This window comes from Equus przewalskii, chromosome 3 (genome assembly GCF_037783145.1).
Source record: "Equus przewalskii isolate Varuska chromosome 3, EquPr2, whole genome shotgun sequence".
Classification (NCBI taxonomy): Eukaryota; Metazoa; Chordata; class Mammalia; order Perissodactyla; family Equidae; genus Equus; species Equus przewalskii.
The window spans coordinates 113995826-114016522 of NC_091833.1; the positions used below are offsets into that span (position 1 = coordinate 113995826).

Genomic DNA, 20697 nt, shown 5'->3' on the forward strand with positions numbered 1-20697 from the left:
TGGCTGATTCTCTGGTGGCTTTCCTCCCAGGCCCCGGGCTCCCTGATGAGCCCTGTTGCCAAGGCCATTCCACAGGCCCCGGGTCCTTGGACGATCGCAAGGCCCCCGGGGGCAGCACTAGCAACAGTGATGCAGCGAGAGCCTCCTCCAGGACCAGAGCCGAAAGCATGGAGGCACCTCCCACCTTGCGTGCCTGGGAAATTTCTCTGCTGACCCCCCACCATCCCCCACGCTCTGTCGGGACTACTAAACTCATCGGCTTCTCCGCAACCCCTCCTGCGGCGTTGACCATTTGTACAGACTGAAGCAAACCATCATCCAGCAGAAAAACTGCAACTCGAGCGACTTCAGCCCCCCCCAAGAGTCTTATGTTCCCTGGAGAAGCTTCTCTAGGCTTAACGTCAGAAGTAAATACCCTCACAGCAGAAACATGGATAGATTTTACCATAAAAAAATAAAACTTCTGTACTTTGAAGGATAGTAAAGCATCATTGAAAGGCAAAGGACAATTCACAAAAGAAAAAATGTATACAGCCAAGTTCATGTATACATTTCAACCTCAACAACACTTGATCCTCTGTTCCTTTTAAAGTATCCACAAGACAAGCTGTGTAACTGTATCACGCTGTGTGATTTAGTGCTGACTAAGCCTTCAAGTCATGCTTCCAAACTAGCTGCCACCAGCCAAAGTGGGCAATAGTGCAGGGATGGGCCTGCGACCAAGCTGAGCCAAGGAGCAGCAGCCCTGGGACTTTGGCTGGTACCATTGAAGAGAGACGCCCTCCTACCACAGAGGTTGCCAGGCAGGTATAATGCCAGCCTGAAGCTGCTAAAGCCATTTGGGCCACCACATGGGGAGAGCCAGCTTGAGAAAGAGGCCAGTCCAGAGGAAAGCAGAATTGTAAGACAGAGAGAGACAGGTTCCTGGCAATATCATGTGAGCATCTGGATTCAGCCACGCCTGAACCCAGCCACCTCTAGGTTTCTGAGTTATGTAAACTACTTTCTTTGCTTAAATGACTTTGAGTTTTTGCCACTAGCAACAGAAAGAATCTTGACTAATGGGGGAGGGGAAGGTAATTCTATAAATCAAGCCATCTGCAAACTGGTGAGTTCTGGGACAAGTCTAAAGCTGATTTCTTTGTGAGCTGCTCTGCACCTGCACCCTCAAGAAAAACCAAGGACAGTCTCTCCCTGGCATGTGTTACCAGCTGCAACAGCTGCCTGTGCTTCGAGGATTCCTGGCTCTGCAGAAACCCTGAGATGCGTCCAGTTGGGCTGGCTCCTGGATCTACTTGGACCCCCGCCTCTGCCAGAAGCTGCTCAAGAGTGGAGATACCTCCCTGTGCCCTGTGCCTGAATTCTGCCATGCCCGAGGCCAACGTTCTACAGATGATGGCTGGAAGTATGGGGGGACAGGCGGGGCAGAAAAACACACTGCCTTGGCCTTCATGGCTGAACCCACTGTGAGCAGAAGTGGCCACATGCCCTGAGCCACTTCAGATGCGGACAGATGTTTCATAACAATGACCTTGGTTTTTCTCAGCACCTGACCTAGGAAGCCAGACTGGTGACCCCGGGCATAAGCCAGAAGCGCCGGCTCCAATCCTGCTCCCTGGGCAGCCCCACGGCCCCATCGCAGGTCTCCCAGGCCCCATCACACCTCATCCAACCATGGGCATCCTCTGAGCTCCTTCCCACACTGAGCACCAAAGGGAGCAGACACAGAGACCGACATTAACATGCTGCACCACACACCAGGAGAGAAGGAGCAGAGGGCTGAGGAAGCCCAGGGAAGGGGTGTCTAACCCCGTGGGAGGGGCAAAGGCTTGAAGGAAATGGGGACAGCTAAGCCGAATTTCAACGGAGCAGGAGGTGGTGAGCTGAGGAGGTGGAGGGCGTTCACTTGAGCAGGGGTCTGGGGATGAGACGGCACGGCAAGCCCAAGGGACTGGAGTCAGGGTGTTCAGGAGGGAAACAAAGCAGGAGGCAAGTGGGCTGGATCCCGGAAGGCCCTCAGGGCCTGGCCAAGGAGCCCCAACTTCATCCCCCAGAGGAATGGGGAGCCAGCAGAGGGCTTTTAGGAAGCAGGTGGCAGGGTCAGACTTGTGCCTCAAAAAGATCCTTCTGGAAAAGTACCTCAACATAATAAAGGCCATATATGACAGACCCACAGCCAACATCATACTCAATGGACAAAAACTGAAAGCCGTCCCTCTGAGGACAGGAACAAGACAAGGGTGCCCACTTTCACCACTCCTATTCAACATAGTACTGGAGGTGCTGGCCAGAGCAATTCGGCAGGAAAAAGAAATAAAAGGAATCCAAATAGGTAACAAAGAAGTAAAACTCTCACTGTTTGCAGACGACATGATCTTACATAAAGAAAACCCCAAAGAATCCATAGAAAAACTATTAGAAGTAATCAACAACTACAGCAAAGTAGCAGGGTATAAAATTAACGTGCATAAATCAGTAGCATTTCTATACACTAACAATGAACTAACAGAAAAAGAACTCAAGAACTCAATCCCATTCACAATCGCAACGAAAAGAATAAAATACCTTGGGATAAACTTAACCAAGGAAGTGAAGGATCTATACAATGAAAACTACAAGACTTTCTTGAAAGAAATTGACGATGACATAAAGAGATGGAAAGACATTCCATGCACATGGATTGGAAGAATAAACATAGTTAAAATGTCCATACTACCTAAAGCAATCTACAGATTCAATGCTATCCCAATCAGAATCCCAAGAACATTCTTCACAGAAATTGAACAAACAATCCTAAAATTCATATGGGGCAACAAAAGACCGCGAATTGCTAAAGCAATCCTGAGCAAGAAAAACAAAGCCGGCGGAATCACAATCCCCGATTTCAAAACATACTACAAAGCTACAGTGATCAAAACAGCATGGTACTGGTACAAAAACAGGTCCACAGATCAGTGGAACAGAATTGAAAGCCCAGAGATAAAACCACACATCTATGGACAGCTAATCTTCGACAAAGGAGCGGAGGGCCTACAATGGAGAAAAGAAAGTCTCTTCAACAAATGGTGCTGGGAAAACTGGACAGCCACATGCAAAAGACTGAAAATTGACCATTCTTTTTCACCACACACCAAAATAAACTCAAAATGGATCAAAGACCTAAAGATTAGGCCTGAGACAATAAGTCTTTTGGAAGAGAATATAGGCAGTACACTCTTTGACATCAGTTTCAAAAGAATCTTTTCGGACACTATAACTCCTCAGTTGAGGGAAACAATAGAAAGAATAAACAAATGGGACTTCATCAGACTAAAGAGCTTCTTCAAGGCAAGGGAAAACAGGATTGAAACAAAAAAACAGCTCACTAATTGGGAAAAAATATTTACAAGCCACTTATCCAACAAAGGGTTAATCTCCATAATATACAAAGAACTCACACTGCTTAACAACAAAAAAACAAACAACCCGATCAAAAAATGGGCAGAGGACATGAACAGACATTTCTCAAAAGAAGATATGAATATGGCCAATAGACACATGAAAAGATGTTCATCATCGCTAATCATCAGGGAAACGCAAATCAAAACTACACTAAGATATCACCTTACACCTGTTAGATTGGCAAAAACATCCAAAACCAAGAGCGACAAATGTTGGAGAGGTTGTGGAGAAAAAGGAACCCTCATACACTGTTGGTGGGAATGCAAACTGGTACAGCCACTATGGAAAACAGTATGGAGATTTCTCAAAAAGTTAAAAATAGAAATACCCTATGACCCAGCCATCCCATTACTGGGTATCTATCCTAAGAACCTGATATCAGAAATCTCAAGAGTCCGTTGCACCCCTATGGTCATCGCAGCATTATTTACAATAGCCAAGACGTGGAACCAACCTACATGCCCAGAAACTGATGACTGGATAAAGAAGATGTGGTATATATACACAATGGAATACTACTCAGCCATAAAAAAAGACAAAATTGGCCCATTCACAGCAACGTGGATGGACCTCGAGGGTATTATGTTAAGCGAAATAAGCCAGTCAGAGAAAGACGAACTCTATATGACTCCACTCATAGGTGGAAGTTAGTATATTGATAAGGAGATCTGATCGGTGGTTACCAGGGAAAAGGGGGGGTGGGGGGAGGGCACAAAGGGGGAAGTGGTGTACCCACAACATGACTAACAAAAATGTACAACTGAAATCTCACAAGGTTGTAATCTATCATAACATTAATAAAAAAAAAAAAAAAAAAAAAGATCCTTCTGGCAGCTTTGGAGGGGAGGGAAGACACTGGGAAGCAGCAGAAGCAGCCAGGATGGATCAGATGAGGGCCTGAAAGAAGGCGGGGACAGATGAGAAAGCAGGGCCTAGAGGGGTGGGGCTGGAAGCACGGAGCCTATGCCCCACACCCTTCCCACTCTGGAGTCCCCTCCTAACATCAGGCAGGAGGCCCAGGAGCCTGCAGCCCAGCCTCCCAGCTCCTCTCCTGAGCCCGAGGCTCACCCCATGCTCATTCCTAGCAGCATGGCAGTTTCCTGCCCGGCTTGAATACATTGCCTGGAACCACTATAACTTCCTCTCTATTTCAAAGTCTTCAGGCACGGCCTGGACATCCCATGGTCATTGCTATCCAGGATGAGGTGCCCTGGGCAGGCTCTGTGGGAAGGTCAGGCCCCCAGCTCTGCTACTCCTCCTTGTCCAGCAGCCTGCAATGCTACCCCAGGTTGGGACAGTGCAGATTGTGTGCACAGCTGTGCTGCCTAGCTGCCCAGGCACGGCCCAGGTCACAGGCTCTGTGTCTTCATAATTGTCCCTGTGTTCTATCTCCAGGACCCAAATCTTCCCCTGAGTCCTTTACCAAAGAGTCCCACAAACCCAGCAGGTGAGACACAGAGTTGCTCCCAGAGGGGCCTCCTGTGCTTCTGACGTGGGGCTAGGCCACCCACCTGGCCAGGCGAGTGCGGGGTCCTACCACCAGCTTCCTCTCTCTCTTTGATCAAGCTGCAAGAAATGAATTGTGAAGGCTGTAGTGGAGGAGGAAGCAGGTGACAGGGTCACTGCCAGCCTGGAGAGAACAAGCCCTTGTGCCCTCCAGGGAATGAAATGCCCAGAAAAAGCCCCCAGCTGCATGCCCTGCAGACAGGCGAGCAGGGAGGCCCGCAGCCAGGCAGGCAGGGAGCCCTGCAGATAGGCAAGCAGGGAGGCGGAAAGGGAGCCCTGCAGACAGGCAAGCAGGGAGAGCCGCAGCCAGGCGGGCAGGGAGCCCTGCAGATAGGCAAGCAGGGAGGCGGAAAGGGAGCCCTGCAGACAGGCGGGCAGGGAGCCCTGCAGACAGGTGAGCAGGGAGGTGAGCAGGGAGCCCTACAGACAGGCGGGCAGGGAGGCGAGCAGGGAGCCCTGCAGACAGGCGGGCAGGGAGGTGAGCAGGGAGCCCTACAGACAGGCGGGCAGGGAGCCCTGCAGACAGGCGAGCAGGGAGGCGAGCAGGGAGCCCTGCAGACAGGTGGGCAGGGAGCCCTACAGACAGGCGGGCAGGGAGCCCTGCAGACAGGCGGGCAGGGAGGTGAGCAGGGAGCCCTGCAGACAGGTGGGCAGGGAGGCGAGCAGGGAGCCCTGCAGACAGGTGGGCAGGGAGGCTCGCAGACAGGTGAGACATGAAACGACTGAGAGTTCACTCTGTTGACGTCAATGAGCCCCACGGGGTGGGGGCGCTATGCTGGGGGCTGAGTGTAGCAGGACAAATAAGGCATGACTCAGCCCTCACCACGCTCATGGGCTGATGACACAGCCGTGGGCAAGGACTGTCCAGGAACAGAGTCAAGTGGAGACATCCACAAAAGGAAAAAAACATTCCTTTTGGCTACTTAAAAATGGAAAATGTGTGCACATGATGACAAATGCTTGGGCATCCCCGCCAGGCAAAGGTATTGATTGCACACTGGTGCCCAGGCCTGCCCTCCACAGGCAGCAGGCTTGGCCTGGGGGTCACAGGGTCAAGTCTGGAGAGGCCCTGATGTCCAACAGAGTGGATCTGGAGCCACCAACCAGGAGTGACCTGCCAGAAGTGCCTGAGGCATCAGCCACTTGCTTGTGACAGCAGACCGTCGGGGCAGAGGGACGCAGCTGGAAGGGCCTGTGCTTCCGGTGGCGCTTCAACATTTCCCAGGATCCCTCCTCACAGGACGGTGCTCTCTGAAGGGCACCGAGATCGCATCTCACTGTCATCTAAGGCTGTCTCTCTCTAAAAACATGTGACATGAATTAGAATGGCAGGAGGGCAGGGCCTGGGAATCTGCATTTCCCAGGCCTTCCAACAGAAAGCTATTGCTTTAAATGAATGGAGAAAGAGAAACCATAATTTATTGATCCCTGACCACACGCCAGGCATAGAGCCAGAAGCTTCATTTAATCTCCTGGATGCGATGCTACTGTAAGAACCAGGAAACTGAGGTTCCCGGAGCCCAGCGCAGCACAGCTGGTGCTGGATCTGACTCCCACGCTGCCTCACCCAAGAGGCCCAGCCCAGCTTTCAACCAAAGCGTGTGAGCGAACTACTAATTTCAGCCACTGTGCATTTGCCCAGCTCTCTACTGAGACAACTCTGTGCTGCTAGGTAGCATTTTTCAATGGCCGCAACGTAACTTACCGCCTGCGCCCTGGCGAGGAGTCTTTACAGGTAGGCCCTGATGCCAGACCTGCTGCAGGACAAGCCCGCCTCCCAACACAGGGCCCAAGGAACTGCTCAGGCTCCTTCTCCAGCAACCCCTCAGTGGGGCCTGAACTAGCAGGTTCTCCGGGCAGAGACAGCTAACACCAATCTTGTCCCCAGAAGCCCAGTGAGACAGAGTCAGCAGCCCTCAGGGATGTGAAGGACAAGGGTTGACATCACTGCCCTGCCCTAGCCAGGTCTTCAGCAAACCGGGGGGAGGGTGTGGAATCGGAGGAGCCCCTTCAGGGGAAACTGCACAGTCCAGGGGGGCTTGCAACAGCCCTTCCAAAAGGGAGTCAGGGCCAGAGAGCAGGGACGGGCTGACAGACTTCTGGAAAATTCTGGAACCTACAACGCATCCACCACTATACTCTGTTGAGTAAAGACCCAAGCACAGTGGTAAAGCACACGGATGCATAAGGGACAGAGAGCACAGAGGCATTTGGGGGGAGAAAGAAACTACTGAATCCCTGCAGCCTGTGGGGGAGAAGAAAGGCAAGCCACCCAGGCCGGAGAGGCAGCCCTGAGGTTTGAGCACAGCTCCCTGAGGGATCCAAACACCCACTCCCGCCTGCCTGGGACAGTGCTGGGGTTAGGCAGGAGCATGGGGGGAACTATCTACGTGGAGCCTCGAGAAAAAGAAAAGATACTGGTGGGTCACAGAAACAGTAAGTTGGAAAGACCCAGAACCAGCTCAGAAAAATTCCCACAGAGATTCCCAAACTTGGCCTTCGAGTGACACTGAACCACTTTAATTAAAGTGACCAAACAGGACAATCCAGTGTCGTGCAAATGCATTTTTCCAATAGAAGTTGTTCGCTATTCAGTCAACAGCTATTTAGGGACACCTGCTCTGTGCCAGGCAGTGAACAGGGCATGGTGAGCAGGACGCAGCCCCGGCCCCCTCGCCTGCTGGACCTGCAAACCTAACAAGTCGTAAGTCAATTCTAGTCCTTTGTAAAGTTCTCTTCCCAAAAACACATTCAGAAACGGGAAAAGGGAAAACGTAATCTTTTCTTATTCCAGGCATTCTGATACAGGTTTGAAAAATATAGTCATGGCTCCACAATGGGTTTCCCAAAGACTCTACTTAGAAGCTTTATGGGGTGTATAATGCCACAGCACATTCTGTTAATGGGACACACTGAATACCCGTAGGTTGTTGCTTTTTAAACGTCTGTCCCATGCTGAAAATGGCGTTCACATACACTACTGGCAGCTGTGCAAAGTGACGCAACTCTCTGCAAGGGCAGGGTGGCGGGGGGGGGGGGATGGCGCGACGCATATGTTCTTAATCTAAGCCTTCACACTCTCTGAGCCATATTTCGACTTCTGGGAATCCATCTGTGGAACAATCCAGACAGTGGATGCAGCTTTCTGGACAAAAGGAGTTCGTTGTGGGGACATTTACAGAAGCAGAAAGTCCAAAATAGGGAAAGGAGAGTCACTTAATGAAACGCTCGACACTCAGGGGAAAAAGTAGGCCTGGCCCAGAGAGAGCTGTCTGTGAAGCATAAACTCATTTACCACGGCCTTATCACAACCACGAGGGGCTGGAGGAAACCTGCCCGACAGATGCAGGCTGGGCAACAAATTGATGGCCCATCTACTCAACGGATTATGCAGCCATAAAAATGTATACTTATGATGACATGGCTAAGTGCTTTACAGTATAATGTTAAGTAAAAAATCCTGGGCGCGGACATGACACTGCTCATCAGACCACGCTGAGGCGGCATCCCACATGCCACAACTAGAAGAACCCACAACGAAGAATACACAACTATGTACCGGGGGGATTTGGGGAGAAAAAGAAAAAAATAAAAATAAAAATAAAATCTTTAAAAAAAAAAAAAGAACTCTTTCATAAGCAATCATTAAAAAAAAAAACAGCATGCAAAACTGCATCTGTAGCTACAGTTACACTATAAAAAAAAGACGGAGCGGGGCGAGGAGTGGGGGGGTTGCATCAAAATGCCGACACGGATCGCACTGGGAGGCGCTGCGGGAGACGCGTCATTTCTTACTTCCCTGGTAGTCCAGGGTGCGGCTATGCTACTTCCATAGCAAAAATATGCATGTGAAAATAAACAAGTTCCCACTTCTGAGTTTCTAACGTCATACAGATCTGCACCTCGTTCACCTTGACTTGATGCTACAAGCTCGGGCCTCAGAGCTCCAGACTTGAGTTTGAATCTCAGCCTTGTCAATTTACTTTGTCTCTTTAAATTATTTCTATATTTTATATCTTTAGGCTTCCTGAAACTGTAACATGGAAAAGGTAACAGCAACCTCACAGGGCTGCTGTGGGATTAAATGAGATGGTGTGAATAACCACTCAGCCAGTGTCCAGGACACAGCAAGCCATCGACGAGCACAGACCGGGTGACATTACCCTGGCTGCTGCACCAGATAGACTTTATTTGGTCTACAGTGTGTATTATAAACCTTTGCACCAATATGTAAAATCCTGAAATTTTACATAGAATAAGGTCTTAGGCGTTGTCTTGGGTCTCCCAAGAAAGAGGTGTTGCAGCCCTAACCCCAGTATCTCAGAACGTGACCTCATTTGGAAGTACGGTTATTGCAGATATAATTAGTTCACATGAGGTCATACTAGAGTGGGTAGACCCCTAATCCAGTACGATAGGTGGCCTCATAAGAAGACGGCCATGTGAAAGCACAGAGACACACAGGGAGAGGGGCGTAAGACATAAAAGTAGAGGGTGGAGTTAGGCAGCTGTAAAACAAGAAAAGCCAAAGAGTGTCAGTAAATCACCAGAAGCTGGAAGAGGCAAGGAAGGGTTTCCCTACGGGTTTCAGAGGGAGTGCGGCCCTGCCGACACCCTGATTTTAGATTTCTAGACTCCAAAAGTGTGAGATAATAAATTTCTGCTGTTCTAAGCCACCCAGTTTGTGGTACTTTGTCATGGAAGCCCTAGGAAACTAATGCATAAGGATTTCCACTTCTCTTCAAAGACTAGAATATCTGACATCGCCTGGCTCCCTTCCTTACAGCAACTGTACTGGGGCCCAGTTTGCCACAGTCCCCACCACTCCCTACTGCCACTCTGATACTAAAGTCATATATCTGAGGCCATTCAGCATCACATCTACACTGCTGTTTTCTTTAGAGAAGAGAAATATTTCTCTATGACCATATCTCTATCAAAAGATAAACCAGGAGGGACATCTGGCTCCGTAAAAAGGAGAGCAGGCTCATGTCTTCACGGAAGTGAAAAATATGTCTAAATGGATTTTAATGCAAATGAAGTCTTTTTTATATCTGCCCATTTGCTCTTTTACATTCCAGCTCGGTCCCTGGGGGCGTCTGTGTTTTCCATGCCCACCTCGCCTCTCTCCACCAGGACATTTGGACACTATCTCCGTAAAACTACATCTTCCAAAAAGAACACAATTCTGCATTATTCCAAATAAGTGCAAAGCTCCTGATTTTTCAGAATAGGATATAAGATGTTATAAACCAAGCCTGAGTGTCCTTTAAATCCTTCAAAAGGTCTAGGTATTTATGTCTTTAATTTTGGGTGAGCAGACCCTGAGACCTAATACAGAATTCAGCCATAAGTCTTCCACGAATAAATTATAATACCTGGGCCCACGGCTATAATTTACGTTGCTTTGAGAGACAGCAGTGACAGGTTTTCCACCATCAAACGCGCAGAGATGTGAGTGTCTCTGCCTTTACGACCCCTCCATGGACTGCTTGTGCCTCCCCTCTCCCTGGGCCATCTGCCCGGCAGGTCCTGGCACAGTGACAAAGCAGAGCAGCTGTGCCATCACAGGCTCACCTTAGGCGGCTTCAGGCTTTTCCCACGATGTCTCTTGGAGCGCAAGAGCCGTTCTCTCTCCTAGAAGGAAACACAACTATTGGCATTTCAGCCAGCCTCACATCACACCAACCAAGCTGGACCTCAAAGGATGTGACTTACGAAGCTGCCATGTCTACCTGTCTGCACTGGGCTTGGGTTAAACCAGGTTCTCAGCACCCAAGTGATGGCTGCTTCTTAGAACTGAGAGCTACAGAGCAACAACATTTCCTCAAGTCCTTAACCGGACTTAGACCATCCCAGAAAAAGATGCCAAAATTTGCCAGTGCCATAAAACTCCAGCTTGTCTACTGTGGGGGCCGGAAGCTGTAAAGCATGAGGCAGTGTTGACGAGACGGCCACCCTGTCAGGGACGGCAGCAGAGAGGGAGGAAGCTTGCAGCTCTGAGCTCAGGCAGAGCTGGGGCCAAATCCCTGTGGGCCTCCTCCTGGCCGGGGGACAGCCTTTATGTCTGTCTTGTTCTCGGGTTCTTGCTCCGCTATATGAGGCTAGAACCCAACATGCAGTGTTGCCTGAAGAAAGAAACAAGAGATGGTGGCGGCCTGGAGGCTTCTGTCAGTAGAAATGGCCCCTGTGAACAGTAGCAGCGTTCAGCCCCAGACAGAACCAGTCGATTTGCTCCTTCCTAATCAAATCTTCCTTTTCCCTTTGGCTGCCAGGAAACGCAGGGACAAATCTGGTGCTTAGCCCTTACAGTCCGCCCATTTGTCCCTCCTGATTTTGACTGATGCTACTATCTTTATTTTCTCTAGTCTTATCTGTTTATTATTCCTCTTTCAACTTTATCATTTTATTGAATGCATTTTTTCATCCTATGTTGCATCAAGTTTTTTGTGTAATGAAGCAAAGATGAATGGATGGATGGATAGAAGGGAGGAAGGAGGGATGGAGGGGAGGAGCAGAGGAGGGACAGAGGGATGGAGGGATGGATGGAAAGAGGATGGAAGGAAGGAGGGGAGGATGGGAAGGAGGAATGGAGGGAGGGAGAGACGGAGAAATGGAGGGATGGACGGAAAGAGGATGGAAGGAAGGAGGGGAGGATGGGAAGATGGGGGCATGGATGGATGGGAAGATGGATGGAGGGATGGGAGGGAGAATGGAGGGAAGTCTGGGTGGCTGGGTTGAAGGAAGGAAAGAAGGAAGGAGGGAATTAAAGAGAGAGAGCTAGGTAAGCAGAGTAAATTTGACAATTATCGTCAAAGACGTTTTTAGAATTTTGACCACTGGCTTTTCTACGCTGTGAGGACCCATAAATTAAACCAGCACATTCCCTCCTGAGCAAGCAGAACAGCAGAACACATTTTGCTTCTAAGATCCAGCTAAAGCTCGCTGCAGATGGTCCCTTACTGGTACCTACGCTCCTTTCACAGGGAGCTGCAGAATTCTCTGGTTATAACACTTCACCTACTTAAGACATACTCACCCACCCTTAATCTTATACACAGACATACACAGTCCTTCAAACTCCGGTCTGATTACAAGGTTCAGGTTTTCAAGCTCACGGTCTGTAACCACTAAGCTAAAAACAATCAGATTTCTCAGGGAGAGATCATGCCCACTCTGTAAAGGCCAGAAGATTCATTCTTAAAACTGATGCTGCTTCCTAGTGGCAGCAAACTGGGGAGAAGATTTGAGAAAAAGAGTAGCCATGGAAACTGCTCCCAGGTACCAGTAATGTGATTTAAATGCAGTCAAGGCTGCTTCCTGGCAGAATAAGGCAGGAAGGTGCCCACCACAGGATGAGCTCTGTGAGACCCCATCTGCTTCAGCAGCATCGCCCTGAAGCCCCACTGCCATTCCTGACACACGTCACTTGGCATCACACTGAGGGCTGTCACGGAGCATAGACATACCAGTGAGAGATCGTCGATGACATGCTGCTGTTCCAGCACTTGCAGCCGCAGGAACTCGATCTCCTGCTCGTCCCTCGTCAGGCTGAGATCGTTCAAGGAAGTGTGCCGTTTCAGAGACGCCTGGGCCGAGAGCTTCTCTTTCTGCAGCCAGAGGGGGAGAGAGCACTGCAGGGCCGCTCATCCACAGCATTTGTCAGGGCACAGACTGTGGGCTCAGGGATACGGATAGAGGGATGGATGGAGGGATGACAGCCATCTAGGCCCCAAGCTGGAGGAGCGGACAGCTTCAGACCAGAACCAAGCCAGAGGCACGGCTGACAGTGCCCCCTGTGGAGAGAAAGGGCTGGGTGGGCATTAGGGGTGGGAGGCAGACTTGGAACCAAGCCTTGAAAGCTGGAGGAGGAAGCTGGGGGAGGAGAGCACACCACGCCTGCTGATGACACTCATACCCGGACCTGTGAGGCCACGGGGAGAAGCGGTTCCACCTCTCAGAGCCTAGGTCTTCTCAGCTGTCAAATGGCGGTGACTGACACTGGTTTGGACAATGAATCTCAGGGTATTCTCTCAACCATCAACTACAAGACACCACCCTGACCACAAAGACCAATCATCCTTTTTGCAGCAAATAAAAGGCCCTTATGCAAAGAGCTTAGAGCAAAAATGGTAACCGCTTTCACACACTGAGCTTCCACAACGAGCAGTGTGCTCTGCAAGGCCTTTCTATGCCATCATTCCATCTTCTCGATAACCCTGCAACGTTGATATTTTCATTCCCATTTTATAGATGAAGAAAGTGATGCACAGAGAGAATGAGAGAGGTGTCTAAGGACCCAGGGTGGTAGAGACAGAGCTGGGGCGTCTCCCTCCAGGCCCAGGCGCCCATGGCACTGTGAATTCTAGAGAAGTGGAGAGTGGGAGAGGTGGGTGCGGCCTGAGTCTGCTCACGAGGCTTCCTCGGAGAGGCGGGTGGGAGGTGCGCCCTGGGGAATGTGCACTGTGAGGGTGGGTGGCTGGAGAATCTCAGATGCGGACGAGAATTCAGGCGCTAGTCCCAAGGGGATGACGACCTACCACTTCCACATTCTCCCTCGTTAGGTTCTTGACTTTCTCCTCCATCCGCTGGAGGCTCTGCAGCAAATCCTCATTCTTCTTGTTCATACGCTTGTTCTTCTCCACAAGGGGCTTCAGCTGGGCCTCTGTCTCACGGGAGCGTTTCAGCTACAGGTGGAAAGACAGAAGGCCAGGTGGCTTTAAGACCCAGTGGATGGCTGACATCACACCACGGAGGCCAGCAGAGATCCAACCCGGGCGTTCCTCAGGACTGAAGCTGCCACCATTAGGACCATATTTCCTGGGCAGTGCAAACACCAGAAAGAGCCCACAGACACCCAGCTTCCAAAAGCAGGATCCCCCCCGAGCCTCAGAGGGCCTTGAGTAAGGCAACAGGAGGAGGCTGCAGCCCAGTGCGGGAGGCCTGTACATCTGCCTCAGGTCGCCCTGCTGGCAAGTGGCCTGCGCTGTGTCCACTAGTCCACACCTCCTTTACCTCTGGGCATAACCCCCAGAGGTCATGGGTCACATGCATTAAGGTCAATCCAGCTACTTAGCTCCTCCTGGCCACCATTCCTACCCAAGTACAGACAAGCAGAAAGCGCGACACTCTTCAGATGACAGATAACCCCTGACTAGCTCCATGCCAGGTGTAGTGCTGGGGGTACAGAGATAAATATGCCGGCATCCACACCAGGAGGAGCTCTCTGAGTCCTCTGAGCACAGTCCCTACTGTGCAGGGTGTCCTCCAGTCTCTCTCACATGATCAGCATCTGGGGAGCCCGTCTTGTGCCCGGGACCTTTGCTGGGGACTGGGTCTAAGGGATGACATCACAGGGGTGCCCATCCAACAGACAAGGGAAGAAGGCAAAGACAGCGGTAAGAACACAGTGAGACAAGTGCAGGTGGACATTCTAGGCAGGGGAACCACACATCCAGAGGCTCAGAACACGCGAGAACACGGCTTGTTCGTGCAGCTTCACTCAGTCCAGCGGGAACACAGAATGTAGGGTGACGGGCAGAGAAGGTGCAGGCGTGGGGAAGCCTGATGTAGGGAGAGCTCTGTCATTTCATTTCCACCCCTGGCCCCTGAGGGATTTGAAACAGGAGCACTCTGCGGTCAGGTCTGCCTTCTAGAACAAACTATCACTCTGACTGCTGTGTGGAGGCTAGGCCAGTGTGAAATGACAATGGTAGGGGGACAGAGTGCAGGGACTGGGCGTGTTGTACAACTAGAGGCACCCACTTTTTCCTTCTGAGTACAGTGTCCTGGGTGACACATTCATTTTCTAGCTGCATGACCACGGCCAAGTTCTTAGTTTTGGCTTCCTCATCTATAAAATGGGAATAATGATAGTACCTGCCTCATGGACTTGTTGTGAGAATTAAACACGTAGTGATAGTCTTCTCAGGGTTAATTTAACGGATGAAAATTAGAAACAATTAAATATGCATCACTGTCACGATGACCACAGGAACAGCCGCTGCGTGTGTCAAGGACTCGCCATGTGTCCAAAGCCGTGTTAAGCCCATCCAGACATTCTCTCTCATTCAGCCCACACCACAACCCTGGGAGGGGGCCCCATCCCCATCTCATCTCATGGACAAGGAACCCGACCACAAAGAGTTGGGGTAATATGCTCATGGCCACACAGAAAGTGCTAGAACCAAGGATCAAAGACAGGGGACTGACCTAGACCCCTGCTTTAAGTCACCAGGCTGAGAAAGTTAAGACAAAACACTGACAGTAGCCATTACAATATAAAATATACCTTTGACCCAAACATTCTGCTCCTGGAAATCCACCCCAAAGAAATAAATGAGTAAAGACAGAAATATTTCTTGTATATGGCATTGTTTATAAGCAAAGAAACCTGAAACGGCCTAAATATCCCCTAGTAGAGGATAACGGAATAGACCACGGCACGTGCACACAGCGGAGCACGATGCAGTCGTGGAAAAGACACGGGGAGATCTCTGTGCACTGATGGGGAGCGCTGGACCCCATTAGTCAAGTGGCTGAACACAACACGGGGGCCCGTATTGTAACCACAAAACAAAAAGGCCTCTCGGTGGGAGTATGTTTACAGAAGCCTCAGAAACCTGTTAAGAAGCACCTCAAGCTGCTGGCAGACGTCCCCTCATGATTTGAAGACGGAAGTGCTGGCGAGCTTCTCCATTTTTACTTTAAACACTTCAGTGTAGACTGTATTTTTTTCTAATCCACTTAGTAAACTATTATGCAGCTCAGGAGGGATTTTTTTAGCTCATGAATACTTAAAGTGAAAAGTGGAGACATGATGTTAGATGTGCAGTCTGATGGAAGCTATATAAAAAGACACCTTTAAAAATACTGGAAGGAGGAGCTGGCCTGGTGGCGTAGCCATTAAGTGTGCGTGCTCCACTTCGGTGGCCTGGGGTTCACCTGTTGGGATCCCGGGTACAGACCTAGGCACCGCCTGTCGGGCCATGCTGTGGCAGGTGTCCCACATACAAAATGGAGGAAGATGGGCACAGATGTTAGCTCAGGGCCAGTCTTCCTCAGCAAAAAGAGGAGGATTGGCAGCAGAGGTTAGCTCAGGGCTAATCTTCCTCAAAAAAAAACCCAAAAAACAAAGAGAAGGATTGGTGGTGGATGTTAGTTCGGGGCTAACCTTTCTCAAAAAGAAAAAAAAAATACTGGAAGGAAATGAATTTATTTTGATCCTATCAAAATTGTGAAGAGATGGCACTTATTAACACTTTTCATCTCCCACGTTTTTCAAATATTATATAGATATGCTTACTTTCATAATGAAATTTAGAACAAATATTATGAGGCATTTATCAAGAATTTTATGTGTTGACTACCACTACATAAAAATTAGTTTAGCTGTTTATCCAGCAAATCTAAACATATTCAAGGAATTTCTATTTTTACTAGATTTATTTTTTAACCTGAAGTCTACGTTCATTATTTTTTAAATTAGAAATACGTAAACCTTTAAGCAAAAGAAAGTAAACAGATAAGCAAAAAATAAAAATTATCCAGTCACACTACCTATAACAACTTCCAATATCCAGGGTGACAGTGTGTTTTTGTTCTGTAAACTATTTTTATCTTTTAATTTACTGTGAACAAATTTCCATGGTAATTAAATATGATCTATATCATCATTCTTAAGGACTGCCTGCAGCTCATTGTAGAATGTTCCATACTGCTTTGCCCACTACTTGAGTGTTGAACAGCTGGGTTTTCGCTTTGTTGGGCTTTGTTTTCAGCTTCTATCATAAACAACACTGCAAGGACATCCTCTCCATGCTTCTCACTGACCTTCTCCACTTGTTTGCTCAGGATAAACTCCTGCAGAAACAAAGGGCAGTGCCAGGTTTCTTCAATGAGTGTACGTTAGGTTTTTAATCAGAAAGAAATTAGAAAGAGAGTAAAGAAAACCAGAAGGCCTCTGCATGAACTTTATGTTTAAGGCGTGTTTTGTGGCCCCAGGGCCGCTTCCTTGCATCCTACAAGGCACCATCTGTCTCTCGGGGGCTGACTACCAACCAGTTCATTCCTCTCATCTGCCAAGAGGGTATTTCTGTCTTCCAGCTTCCGTATCACCGAATTCAGTTCAGCAATTTTTAGTTGAAATCGCCGCACATCTCGCTCGTCCATATGTTGATCCTAAAAAAGAGTCAAGACACAAATGTACCTTGAAGAAGCTTAAATGATTCAAAGCACTCCATGGACCCTTCTTAGAAAATTCATAGGACATAACAGGTGACCTCCTCATTAGGAGGACTGTACGCCATGCTGGGACTCCCCGAGGTCAAGCAACATGGACAACACCCCAAGCCCGGCCAGCGACCGGCAGAAAGACTTCATCTCAAAGGTGACGAGACTTCGAACCCTCCAAAGGCTCCCAAACATCTGAACGTGGCCTCTGGGGACCTTCACTTTTAAGCCCCCGCCCTCTGTGCCTCTCTTGCAAAGGCCCATCACAGACGTTCTAGGACATTCCTCAAGGGCAAGCACTGGGTCCATCTTGCTCACCACTGAAATGCCAGCACCTCATATGGTATGTGTGTACAGCACACATGACAGATACTCGAATACTTAGTGAATGAATGAATGAATGAATAAATGCTGCTTCAGCCTCTTCTGTGCTCTTAAGTACCAAGCTATTGCCCCAAATGCCCCTGTCTGCTGGCTAAGCTCCTACTCATCTTGCAGGACTCTGACTGTAAGTCAGGTCCTGTCTTGACCAGGTCCTTTTCTGTGCTCTTACTGTACACTCTGCATCGATGTCTTTGTTTCTTTCCTTTCAACTGAGCTCCAAGCCCACTGGAGGCAAAGGCAGCCAGTCGTTCACTTCTATATTCCCAGTGCCTAGACATAGTGAATGCCGGCAAACTGGGGGAGGCATGGGGGAGGGAGGGAAGGGAGGAGCGACGGGTAAATGGAAGGGAAGGACGGACGGAGGGAGCGGGAAGGCGGGCAAGTTGTCTGGAAGACTGCCCAGTAGGAGGAAGGACAGGCGCGTGGCCAGCTCTGAGGCCCCGAAGCTTGCATGAGCGGCTGTCCCCTCACCTGGACACCCATGAGCTCTGCCATGTCCCCTATGCCAGGTGGGAGCTCTCTCTTTGGACTACTGTGGTACCGCTCAGCCTCTTTGACCTGAACCAGCTGCTCATCCAAGGCCTCTTTCTGAAGAAGCAGCTTCTGGGTCTGACCAGTCTGCACGCCAAGTTCCTTCTCCAAGGCCAGAATCACACGATCTTTCCCTTTGATCTCATCCATCTGAAAAAGAGAAAGAATAAGCAATTAACCGTAGGGGCTCATGACCAGGGAAATCTCTCCCTTGCTGGCCTTAGGCCCAGAGAAAGGTTATGCAGTCCCACGGTCCAGGGTCAGCTGAACTTGGCGAACTCAGGACAGAGAAAGAACGCAGTCCACAGGCCAGGCCCTGCTCCCCCACCACTGCCCCCGAGCACGGAGGAACAGACTATGGGTTCAAGGACCTATATAGTCAACCAGACACTTACCATTGAAATTTATCTATGCTCACGTTTCTCTTCCCAAAATAAAATAAAATAAAATCCTGACCCTACCGGCCCGTCCAGCCACCCCCAACCCCTGCAGCTAAGCTTCTTCAAAGAGTTGGCTGATCTCTTCGTCTCCCACTCACTCCTCAAGCCTCTCCTGCTGGTCATAGCCCCGACTCCTCCACCAAAGCTTTTCTTGCTAAGGCCCCCAGTGCTCTCCTGGCCCCCAAACCCACCATCCCTCTCACCAGCATCTGACACTGTCACCCACTCCCTGCGTCAGGAACCTCTCCCGCCCCTCCCGCCCTCCACGATGATGTCTCAGTTTCTATCTTCCTTACAGACTTGCCTTGCCCTGGCTGCCATTAAAGTCTGGAGCTCCCAAAGTTTGGCCCTCTTCCTGGTCTGTACCTTTCCCCCGGCAGCCGCGTCACCTACAACATTAACACCCTGAGAAACAAACGGCAAGCAATAGGATATAGGGGAGCATATGAGGAAGCTTTTTGGTGCAAAACTAATTCGGCCCGACCTTGTTTTTCCAAAAGGGCCTGACATGGCCATTGAGCGTGTATTATATTATCTGCTTTAAGCATTTGCTATGTCCCAAAGACAAGAACAAATGCCCTTAAGACGCAGCTTCCCACACTGGCATTTCCTTAAGGACAGGCATCTCTCCCTAGGCTGGGGGTCGATCACTGTGCCCACCCTGTGACCACCCAGCTCAAGACAACAGACGGGCTACCTGCTGTGTGCCAACTAGGCAATCTCACGGCTGTTGTAAAACGGACATGCCTATCATATGTGACACATGCTCTTTGGCGGTATATAACCACTCTGTATACCCCACTTCTTTCATGCCCTTCCTTCCTTGGGGAAGGAAGGCCCCGGGCTAGTCCTCAGATCTGGCTCATAATAAACTCACCCCAATTTTGATTTATAGATTGGTTATGGATTATTTGTGTCGACAACCCCCATACGCAGCTGACACTTCAACATACTTCCCAGCCCTGACCTCCCTTGGAGCCCCACAATCACAGCACTAACTGGTTGCTTGACTTCTTTGCTGAGATTGCCAAAAGACCTTGGCCTCTCCATATGCGAACCTCAACGTAAGCCCCAGCTCACCCCAGCCCCGGCTCGCCCAGCATTCCGGGGAGGAAACCAAGCAGAAAGAAGCTTACAGAAGAGGAAACTTTGGCCCCAGGCCATACACTTCATCTGTTTCTGGACACAAAGCCAACAGCTGGGAAACTGCCCCACCAGGGCACTATAATGGTTGAACAGTGTCACCTTCCCCCCGATCCATGTCCTTCCTAAAACCTGAGAATGTGACCTCATTTGGAAAATGGGTTGTTGTCATAGGTATAATTAATTAAGATGAGGTCACACTGGTGTAGGGTGGGCCCTTATGACTGGTGACCTTATAAGAGGAGAAGAGACACACAGACACACACGGAGAAGGCCATGTGAAGATGGAGGCGGGAGTGATGCAGCCACAAGCCCAGGAACATTAAGGACTGCCAGCAACCACCAGAAGCTGGAAGAAGCCAGGAAGGATCCTCCCCTGGAGCCTTCAGAGAAAGCCTGGTCCTGCCTCCCTTTGATTTCAGACCTCCCTCCAGAACTGCGAGGGACTAAATTCCTGTGGTTCAAGCCATCCAGTCGGCAGCGCTTTGTTACAGCAGCCCTAGCAACTAACACAGCCCTTCAAAGAGAAAACTTCCCAAGCACTAGAGTTTCATTAATTGACAAAAATCACAATAGTTTCAGCTACAGTGATTACTGTATCATCACGGGATTTAGAATAAATTCTATTTGAGAAAAGGTACACAAAAGGTTCTGAGAAGAACACTAATGCTTTAGTAAGGATGGTTTCAACAAAATCCCCAATGGACAGCCTTTAAGATATAACATCTGTGACACTATTTGGTTAACACATATCTGTAAGCACCCACTATCGGCGGGCCAGGACGTAAGGCAATGTAACACGCACGCTACCCTGGTTACCCAATGGAACAGTTAGAGCCATCTGATACAAAACAGCCTGGCACAGAGGAAAAAGCACCATGCGAGGAGTAAGAAGTTATGGACCCGAGACTAAGCTCCCACCAGGAGGCCATGTGACCTCTGGCAAGTCACGAAACCTCTCTACGTCTCAGGTTCCTCATGTATACAATGAGGGTGTGGGAATATCTGCCCGAAAGGGGAG

General features: G+C 49.6%; 1 protein-coding gene across 10 annotated transcripts in view; it reads right to left on the bottom strand.

Moving 5' to 3' along the window:
* Nucleotides 1–20697, bottom strand: part of JAKMIP1 (janus kinase and microtubule interacting protein 1) — a 147806-nt gene that overhangs the window by 39925 nt on the left and 87184 nt on the right. For all 10 annotated transcript variants that reach the window (XM_070613297.1, XM_070613299.1, XM_070613303.1 and 7 more), the window contains 5 exons: nucleotides 18034–18243; nucleotides 17008–17127; nucleotides 13488–13634; nucleotides 12417–12557; nucleotides 10525–10584 (listed from right to left, as the gene is read on the bottom strand). In XM_070613297.1, the coding sequence (XP_070469398.1) occupies nucleotides 10525–10584; nucleotides 12417–12557; nucleotides 13488–13634; nucleotides 17008–17127; nucleotides 18034–18243 (678 nt within the window). The remainder of the gene's footprint in view (nucleotides 1–10524; nucleotides 10585–12416; nucleotides 12558–13487; nucleotides 13635–17007; nucleotides 17128–18033; nucleotides 18244–20697) is intronic.